Genomic DNA, 10,431 nt, shown 5'->3' with positions numbered 1-10,431 from the left:
AAGGATGATCAGGTACCGGTTTACAAAAATTCTTAACCCGGAGCATAACCTGTCAAATTTGTTCTTGTGTTTATTTTGCAGCATAAGTTTACCATGAATAAATCCAAGCTAAACTTGGGGGCTAATGTCGGGGATATACCCCGCGTCGTAAACCGGCCGGAAGTATAACCCGGCCGGACTAGGCGTTTCATTGGTAAACCGCCAGAGATTGGCAGTTTACGTGATTGGCGGTTTACATGTCTGGCGGTTTACGTGTCTGGCGGTTCACTGGTATGACGATTCACGAGCCTGAAGACTCATTGGTGACCCGGTGCGTGTTCCGGACGAATGACAAGGCCCAAGGCCCAGCTTGCCGGTTTATGTTAATGGTGGGCCGGTTTAAGAGGAAAGGCATGAGGAACATTATCTTACAAGGAGCTAAGACCTGGACTTGTATCCGGTTTGTATTAGAGATAGACTAGTCCTAATCCTAATAGGACTCTACATGTAACCCGCCCCTCCAACATATATAAGGAGGGACAGGGCTCCCCAAAAGGGGGCAAGATTCACAAGTTCCACAAGTTGGACAAGTTAGGTTTAGACAATAGCTCTCGAGATAGAGCACTCTTGTAACCGTGATCATCATCATCAATATCAATGAAGCAGGATGCAGGCTTTTACCTCCACCGTGAGGGGCCGAACCTGGGTAAAACATCGTGTCTCTCGTTCCGCTCAACCCCTCTCAAGCTACCACATAAATGCATTGGCCTCGCGACTAAGTCCTGACACTAAGGACATCTGCCGTGACAATTCCACGACAGTAGTTTTGATGTTGGAGGTTACCTTGTTGGTGGCTTTAGCCATGAGGCACTTGGCGGTGATGCTCTCATTGGGTGATTCGAAGAGAGATACCCGTGGAGTCGTCGCAATGGTAATGGCGGCCATGGCAATCGACTCATCACTTTCATCATCATCATCATCCTCATTGTACTCTTCTTGTACCACCAATGCCTTGGGAGGAGTCTTCTTGGTGAAGTTGCTCTTGTTGGGGAACGACTTGGCCTTGTCCTTTCGGATGAGCTTGCCACCATTGTCTTCCCTCTTCTCATATGGGCATTCCGTAACAAAATGACTCACGTTGCCGCAATTATAGCAAGTCCTTACACGTTGCTTGCTCTTCGTGCCACTTGAGTTGTTTTTGCTAAAGTTTGGCCTCGAGTTTTTCTTACTCTAAAATTGCCTTGAAGCAAGTGCCATGTGTTCATGATATGCATACTTCGTATCTTCGGGGTTGCTCTCCTCTTCTTCCTCTTCTTCTTCTTCAACGGTGAGCTTGGCCTTCAATGCAAGGTTAGGCCTCTTTGCCCTTTGAGAACGAAGCACCGCATTGTCGGTGGTCTTGTCCAAAATGTTCATGGCCACAAACTCATCCAACACTTCGCTTGAGGTCAAAGTGTGGAAGTCCGGTCTTTGACGAATGACAGAGGACATGGCCTTGTGATAGGGCATCATTGCCTTGAGGAATTTTCGCTTGATCCAATTGTCATCCGTGTCCTTGCTCCCGTGATCTCGTAGTGAGACCGCGAGTTTGGTTACTCTCTGATAAAGCTCACGAGGTTCTTCATCTTCTTTCATTGCAAACTCATCGGCCTCATCTTGTACCACTTCATAGTTGGAGCGTTGAATGCTTGCGCTTCCCCGGTAGAGAGAGACAACACAATGCCATGCATCTTTGGCCAAGGCGAAGGGACGAAAATGAGGTAGGTCTTCGGGTGGAATTGCATCTTGAATGATGAAGAGAGCATTCTCATTGAATTGATTGTCCACGGCTTCTCGAGGAGTGAAGTTGCTTGGATCATGTGGATAGAAACCTTCTTCAATGATTCTCCAAAGGTTAGTGTTCACATGATTTAAATGACGTTTAAAGCGGTAAACCCAAGAATCAAAGTCCTCATTTTTCACAATCTTAGGGGGAGGACCGGCATGATTCAAATGAGTGGAAGGAACCGGTCCACCATAAACAAGTGGTGGTTCCACATGGACAAAGATGCCGGTGCCATTCTTACCACTAGAAGAAGGAGCCTTTTCACTACTAGCTTCCTCCTTGTCGGGGATAGTATCCGTCACCTTGTTGGTGGGGTCACCCACTTTCAACGGTGCGGTGGATAGTTTAAGCCCCTCAAGAAATTTAGTAAACATGCTTTCAACTTCGGTCGTCATGGAGGTTTTCAATGTCTCCAAGGCCACATTGAACTCCTCACGAGAGACCGAGGTTCCCCCATCGCCCGTAGACGAGATCGGATTCACACCGGAGTGTTCCTCCACACCGTCTACGGTATCAACCATACTCTTTGGACGGTAAAGTCCTTAATAAAGAGACGAGGCTCTGATACCAATTGAAATGATCGATATGGTTGACTAGAGGGGGGTGAATAGGCAACTACCAATTTTTACTTTTCTTTACCAAATTAAACTTTGCATCAAAGTAGGTTGTCTAGATGTGCAACTAGGTGAGCAACCTATATATGCAATAACAACAAGCATACAAGCAAGCAAGAGAAGTAACACTAAAGAGCTTGCACAAGTAAAGGTAAGAGATAACCAAGAGTGGATCCGGTGAAGACGAGGATGTGTTACCGAAGTTCCTTCCTTTTGAGGGGAAGTACGTCTCCGTTAGAGCGGTGTGGAGGCACAATGCTCCCCAAGAAGCCACTAGGGCCACCGTATTCTCCTCACGCCCTCACACAATGCGAGATGCCGTGATTCCACTATTGGTGCCCTTGAAGGCAGCAACCGAACCTTTACAAACAAGGTTGGGGCAATCTCCACAACTTAATCGGAGGCTCCCAACAAAACCACGAAGCTTCACCACAATGGACTATGGCTCCGTGGTGACCTCAACCATCTAGGGTGCTCAAACACCCAAGAGTAACAAGATCTGCTAGGGATGAGTGGGGGAATCGAAAATCCCTTGGTGGAAGTGTAGATCGGGGCCTTCTCAACCACTCCCGAGCAAATCAACAAGTTTGATTGGCTAGAGAGATAGATCGGGCGAAAATGGAGCTTGGAGCATTTAATGGAGCTTAAGGAGGAAGAGGTAGGTCAAAGGGAAGAAGGGGACCCCTTTTTATAGTGGGGGCAACAATCCAACCGTTGCCCCTCACCAACCAGCCCCGCACAGGGCGGTACTACCGCTAAGAGGGGGCGGTACTACTGCTAGGTCAGCGGTACTGCCGCACCAGCCAGCGGCACTGCCGCGCAGAGGAGACTAGTAGGGAAAAGGACCCAACGCGGTACTGCCGCGGTGGTAGGGGCGGTACTACCGCTCCTGAAATGGTACTACCACCTCTACAACCACAACTAGTGCCGCAAAACCCAACACGAGAAAAAGACCCCTCGAGTCGAGGCGGTAGGAGCCAAACAGCCCAGCGGTACTACGACAGCGAGGTCACGGGCGGTACTACCGCTGTGGAGCGGAACTGCCGCTTGTGACCCTTCGACCGTACTACCGCTGGTAGTGCGGTACTACCGCTGGGACACAGAAGAGAGAGAGAGAATCTCTCCAAAGAGGCTGAGGACGAGGCGGTGGTGCCAGGCACCCCAGCAGTACTACTGTTGTGGAGTCACGGGCGGTACTGCCGCTTGTGGCTCCGCAGCGGTACTACGGCTGGGTTGCACGGTACTACCGCTGGGACCCAGACAGGACAAAGAAAAGCGGAGAGATCTCTTCAATGGAATGGAAAAGCTCGGAGGGTGAGAAGTTGATGTGTACGTGTTGATTCCACCCATGCAATACCCCAGCGGACCCCCTCTTGATAGTACGGTGCCCTCTACGCAACTAGTCCACCGAGAGAGAAACGAAAGAGCTACACGGTCTTGAACGACACTCCGAAGGAAAGAAAACGTCTCGTGCCAGGGGTGAATCTGTGAACTATTCAAAGCACATGATTAGTCCGCAAACATGTTGTCATCAATCACCAAAACAACCTTGAGAGAGATATGCCGTAACACTAATCAAGACTGTTTTAAGTATAATCTCTGAAGAACATAGAGGATACAAAAAATTAGGACAAAGAACATGCTTCTAAGGACAGGAGAATCACATCTCAAATAGCAATATAGCATATCTGCCTCATGTAGAAGAAATTTGGAATGCAGGTTCACACTACTTCATAGATAGAAGAACCAAGTGATGAAATATATGCCGGTTCATTTGACAGTGCTTTCTTCAGGGCTGAATTCCACTCTCATTATGTCGGTGCTAAATTCTCACTGGACGTCTCAACTGAAAGAAATAACCAAGTCTTCATATATTGTTTCTCATACCATCAACTACAGTGAAAGAAGAAATCAAGTGGGCAACCACATAATCGAGACATCTAGTCTAAATGCCTTAGCCTTATGAGGTTCCATGGGTGGGACTTATTCAAAATAGGAATTGAGCATTTTCCTCACATCTCCCACGTAGTACACACCTCGGCCCACCACAGTGCATGCGCCTCCCACAACGGCGCACCACTAAGAGCGCCTCAAGCTCATACCTCGTATAGCTCCATATAGTAAACTTGTCCCTCTTTAATCATAGGATCTATATAGTCAATCTGAAGCATGTGCATCATTGTGAACATCATATTGTCCTATATAAATAATAAATTATTTCAGGTCCACATATCACAAAAAGAGTAGCGAAGTCTGCATTTTAGGCCATCGAGACCCTCTTTACAGATGAGCAAGTACATGCAAATAGTGAGAAGCTTTGAACAGCTGGTCAGCAAAATAGCAGACAAACTCAAACTGGATACATAAACAAAGGAGACAATTCTGCACTGAGATGAGAAAGTAAACACTAAAAACTACAGGAGGCATGACCCCCCTTTGATCATACATTCATTTATGAGCTTAACAACTTTTTGACACAATCGGAGACCCCAACAAGAAGTTTTCAATGGCTCTAGAAAATATGAAACAACTTCCTGCCAATGAGATTTTCTAAAGCCTTTTTAAATAATTGACTTCCACAACCCAAAAAGAAACATGTTTATTTCTTCATTTTATCACAGCAACTGAGTGTGTATAGTCAGAACTCAACAAATTGTGCATCTCCACTTTGCAGTTCAGGATATATGTGATAGCTATGGTTAGCACATGCCGCAAAAAGACTAATTAGTGACACATTTTCAAAATCCCTTGTGCCAATAAACATAGTTAATATAAATATTAAAGAAATGAAACAAAATAGCTACAGCGAATTGAGTAGGAAAGTATGAACTGGGTTAGGTGAAATTCAGCTACAAACCAGAGCCAAATATGTATGCATTAGTTGGAAAAAAGGAAATTTTGAATACCTCTTTGTCCAATGTACAGACACGCATAGTCCTATGTAACGAAGGACACGGGGCGACTTCAAACTTCCGATAGAGACACAGCACAAAATCCCAATGATTTACCCCACTTCAATTGTTGTTTTCACAGATTTTCACATCAACCAGTTGCTTTCCCATTAAACGGAGAAAATTCCTCTAATTCTAAGGGAGATGCATGTGGATGAAGGTAAAACCATGGGGAAGTGAAGAAATTAGTATAAGCATATAACTGGACATAAATACTTGCTACTTTATGAACCTGATTTACTGGAAAGGATATGGATGTCATCGGCGCGCCAATTGTTGAGGGATTTTTCACACAAGGAGCTCCCCGGGCGTGTCGTGGGAAATGTGGAGGGCCGGCCGCTTTGTGCGCGGGGAGGCGGGGAGCGGACGCACGCTCGCGGTGGCCAGGCGCAGAGGCGCGCGAGGCGGCGACAGGGCTGAGGATGAGGAGTGGCGGCGGCCCGGCGTGGAGGCGCGCTGGCGAAGGAGCAAGGGCCGCCGGCTGCGGAGGAGCACCGCACTGAATGAGGAGCAGCGGCGTCCCGGCGCGGAGGCGCGCTGGATGAGGGGTGGCTGGGGCGTGGGAGATGCAGCAGGAAGAGGAGGGATTGAGAGGTTGGTGTGGGCAGTAGAGGTAGACCGGCGGGCAGCAGCGGCGGGGCCGTTCCCGCATTCTTGGACCGGTGGGGGGCTGCTCACGCTCGTATTTGTCCGCGGGGAAGCAGGACCGGTGGCGGGGACGGAGGCCAATCTGAGTGGCAGCGGAGAATGAGTGGATCGGCAGCGGTGGAGGCCGAGTGGATCAGCGGGTGGCGGATGGCGCGGGAGGCAGCGGAGGGTTGGTGGATGGCGCGGGACTGGAGGCGGTGGCTCTGGCGAATGTTGGCGTCCCTTGGAGGAGGAGCGGGGAAAAGGTAGTGTGGGCGTGGTGTCATGCGCAGCGGTTTTATTGGGGTAGGGCTTATCGATCCAGGGTTAGTGGCTTAACTCCGTGGCTTGTTCCGTTAAACAAGAATGATTAAGAGCCATTAGATCTTGCTAATGAATGGGTCTGATTGTTTGGATATGTCCTCTCTCTTCTTTTTATAGTGGTAGTAGAAAGTAGATAGTAGATAGATAGATAGTAGATACTAGATAGAAGATAGATAGATAGACATGACTAGCAAAAAGGGTTGCAATGGGAAAAAAATCATCATCTCCAATGAACATGACCACATTTTGCCGTATCACCAAGATACACTATCACTCTTAATTTCATGAGATCATAAACATTTTCTTAAACTCGTGAACATATTTGAAATCATGAACATTTTTCAAGTTCGTGAACAGTTTTACATATTTTCAAACATTTTCTAAAATCAAGAACACTTTTTAAATTCATGAACATTTTATATTATTGATAAACATTTTTTAAAATGTGAACATTTGTTTAATAAATTTTCTTGAATCTGCAAACGTTTTTAGAATCGACGAACATTTTTCCAAAAATTGATAAAACAATTTTTGAATTTCAAGAACATTTTTATATTTAATGATTTTTTTGAAATAAATGATTTTCTTGATTCCGCGAACATTTCACGAATGAATAAACTATTTTGTAAGTCACGTTTTTTGCATTTTTAGGGTATTTTTCCATTCATGAATATTTTTTGAATTGGTGAAATTTAGTTTAATTTCATTAACATTTTTAATACACGAACTTTTTAAAATATCATGAACATTTTTTTATTTTCCAAACATTTCAAACATTTTTTGAATAAACAAACATTTTTTTACAAAATTGCGAACATTTTTTAATCCAGAAATATTTTATGATTTATTAAATATTTTATGTCAAAAATCTTTTTAATACACGAACATTTTAAGGGAAAAGATCCCATCAGCCGACTGATTACACGGCCGCATTTGCCGCTCCCTTCGGTTGACACGTGGCCCACTGGACTACCCACATTTTTCTTCCTCATCTTATCTCTTCGTATCTTTCTCTCTCGTCTTATCTCTTTCCAACTTCTCTCTCTTATGCCTATCAATGGCGTACATCTCACCAGTGAGGACGATGGTGATGAGGCAAAGTGGTCGGAGCTCTGGCACTCGCCCACGGGCGTCACGATGGCGGGGACGGGTGGCGCCGCTCGCCACCACCACTGTCCGGCGGGAGCTTGTGGCGAACGACAATGTTGTTCTTTTTTTTTGCAACATTCAATCTGTTGCAAGGAAGATTTCTGCAACATAAGTCATGTTGTAAAATTTTCTTCTATAACACCACATAAACGGGAGGAAAAATAAAAAAAATCTGCAACATCACCTCAGTTTCAAAGTTTTTCTGCAACAATACCTCTGTTGCAAAAAAAAGTGAAGACGGAAAAAAAATTGTGCTACACAACCTATGTTTAAAAAAATGCAACCTAACCTTTGTTTCTAAATGTTTCCGCAACAAGCCCTTTGTTGCAAAATAAAGTAAGACGTTCAATCGCTTGATTGTGTCAGATCTCACGGCTCGCGAGGCAGCGGATCTTTTAAGAAGATCCGCAGGCCGACGCGTAGCGGCCCCCACATTATAAAATATCATGAACATTTTTTGATTTCACAAACATTTGTGTTCAAATTTTCAAATAATTTCTGAATAAGATTTTTTTTACAAAATCATAAACATTTTTAAATCCACAAACATTGTATGATTTATTAAACATTTTGTTTCAAAATTCTTTTTAATACACAAACATTTTAAAATATCATGAACATATTTTGATTTCACAAACATCAGTTTTCAAAATTTCAAACAATTTATAAATTAGAATTGTTTTTACAAAGTCATGAACGTTTTTTAAATCCACAAACAATTTATGATTTATTAAACTCTTTATTTAAAAATTCTCATTTTTTCTAAAAAATTTGAACTTTTCTGAAGTCCTAAATTATTGAAAGTAGAAAAAAATGGAAACGGAAAAGAAAAAAAAATGAAACTAAAAAAGGCCGCCAGACATGGGCGGGCCCAAACGGGCACACTGCATCGTCTCCCAGCGTGCAGAGTGCAGTATAGGAAGTCCCTACTGCATGGGCCGGCCCGTGCAGGGGATTCTCCCGAGTAAAACGCTTTTTTATCATTTGTAGGTGACATTGATGTGTAATATTTTGCATTTTGGGGTAATTTTTATGACTTACCACCAGAAGCAATAGCCTTTTTATTATTAGGTATAGATAATAATATTCAGTAAATATTTCACAACTATGCATAACACAATCAAAACCCTATGTGTTTTGAATTTCATTTCTTGTATTAGTAATCTGAATTTTTAGGACACCGATAATGCCCACACATTCAGTCTCGGCAAGTGCCAGACCGAACGTTTCTTTCTGTACTCCCCCCTAACGAACCAGAACGGCCTCCTGGTCGCCCTACACAATCAAAACCCTATGTTTCTTTCTGTACTCCTTGTAGGCGGCCGCCAGTTCGGCCGCCCGCTGGCGGCACCGCCAGCGGGCGAGGCGGATCTCGCGGGCGAAGCTGTAGGAATCAAACAATGCCGCCTACTCCGGCACGTCCGCATCCTACGCGGCCGCCATGCTGGCAGTGAGCTCCTCCTCCTCTTGGAGGTGCTCCTGGAGAAGTTGGTGGTTGTGGAGCCAGCGGGAGAACTTACTTTTCCGGCTATCGCATGAACAATGCCATCCGCTTTTCCATTTTGAGTTTCTATGGATCTCTCCGACAAAGTAGCGGAAGCATGAAATGCTATTCACAAATGAGCAACGTTATTTGATCCCTACAAAAGAGATAGGGGAAGCTCACTTTTGTCATATGGGGCTAGAAAGCATAGAACCCTGCGGCGTCGGCCTACGCCTCCTGAAACCGCTCCTCCCGCATCGTGTCCATGGAATGGGCATGGGCCTCGCCGATGGTCATGGTGCAATGCACCTGTGAGGGTGGCATGGACGAGGAGGGTGGCGTCGACTCGTCGTTGGCTGCATCCTCCATTGGGACGTCGTCCTCTCGCATCCCCCACGTTTGTCTCCGGTTTGAGGGAGAAAGTACGTCCGAACCGCGCAACAGACCGATACATGCCCATGTTGGATGGCTTCCGCGGTCCGGACATCGCGTTTCGGACGGATGCGGGCGGTTTGAGGGTCGGTGTTGGAGATGCCCTTACGACATTTTTCATTATAATACCTTGTGATGAAAAAAATCATCTACAGTAACCATGGCAAAAAAACATCTAGAGTATGATTTTTCATGATCGATAAAACTACATTTCAAAGATGCCATGGCAAAAAAACATCTAGATTAACCATGGCAACAAAACTCTTGAGAAAGGCACGAAAAACAAAAGTTGCCATCATGGCAACATATGCTTTAGTTGGCCATGGCAAAACATCTATAAAACTTAACATAAGTTAATATGATTTTAGTTGCCATGTCCATATGTACAATGACCAATTGGACCACAAAAAGTGTGAACAATTTGCCATGGTAGATTCATAACAAGATTTTCCATGGCATTTCATTTAAATTTGCTATGTTTTGTTTGAGAAAGAAAATGAGTGAACTAGTCATGGCAAACACATCTTAAGTTGACATGGCAAGTGCAACATATCTGAATGTTGTCGTATGGCTAATATAGTGAAAATTGCCATGGCAAGAAATCTTTTGTTAAAAAATGATGTGCGGGGAAAACTCCAAACTTGCGATGAAAACACATCTAAATTTGCCATTGCAGCAAAAATCTTATTTACCATGAAAAAAACACATCTTAAATTGCCATGGGAAAAAACATCTTAAATTGACATGGCAAGCATATTTCCATGGCAGAACACATCGTAATTTTTTTATTTTTTTTTGTGGAAACACGTGTGGTTTAGATGCTATTTTCTATTGAAGTTTCAACCTATCGTCATCAAGATCAAAATTAACAGGCGGTGTGCGAGAGATCTTACCTCATATTATGTTTGGCTTATGCTTTCTTATGAAGACTTGTGTAATGTTTAAGTGTCATGTTATGGTACTACGTGCCATCAGTTTTTTTTTTCGAAACGGAGGCAAAAGTTTTGCCTCATCCATTAATTAAGCAGAAGAGAGTTGCTCGGTTAA

At 44.4% G+C, this 10,431-nt stretch overlaps 1 protein-coding gene across 2 annotated transcripts; it reads right to left on the bottom strand.

Moving 5' to 3' along the window:
- Positions 1 to 4,411: 4,411 nt before the first annotated feature.
- On the bottom strand, positions 4,412 to 6,205 carry LOC119314292 (putative transcription factor SPT20 homolog-like 2). 2 transcript variants are annotated; one of them, XR_005152256.1, is made up of 2 exons: positions 5,325 to 6,205; positions 4,412 to 4,616 (listed from the first exon to the last, which is right to left on the bottom strand). XR_005152256.1 is itself a non-coding variant. In XM_037589029.1 (2 exons), exons 1-2 carry the CDS (start codon positions 6,019 to 6,021, stop codon positions 4,515 to 4,517), a joined length of 522 nt encoding a protein of 173 aa, XP_037444926.1. In that variant the 5' UTR covers positions 6,022 to 6,205; the 3' UTR covers positions 4,412 to 4,514. The 2 variants fall into 2 exon arrangements, 1 of the variants encoding a protein (XP_037444926.1); XM_037589029.1 differs by having other exon boundaries at positions 5,602 to 6,205.
- Positions 6,206 to 10,431: the final 4,226 nt, after the last annotated feature.

This window comes from Triticum dicoccoides, chromosome 6A (genome assembly GCF_002162155.2).
Source record: "Triticum dicoccoides isolate Atlit2015 ecotype Zavitan chromosome 6A, WEW_v2.0, whole genome shotgun sequence".
NCBI classification, from domain to species: Eukaryota; Viridiplantae; Streptophyta; class Magnoliopsida; order Poales; family Poaceae; genus Triticum; species Triticum dicoccoides.
The sequence above is the reverse complement of the archived record's forward strand: the minus strand, read 5'-3'. Positions and strand labels throughout refer to the sequence as shown.

What these genes read in the sequence shown, in the direction of transcription:
- LOC119314292 (XM_037589029.1), bottom strand. Translation starts at nt 6,021, where the DNA reads ATGCGGGAACGGCCCCGCCGCTGCTGCCCGCCGGTCTACCTCTACTGC. An exon ending in TATCCTTTCCAGTAAATCAG is followed by an intron (nt 4,617 to 5,601) that starts GTTCATAAAGTA and finishes TTATTTATATAG; the next exon opens with GACAATATGATGTTCACAAT.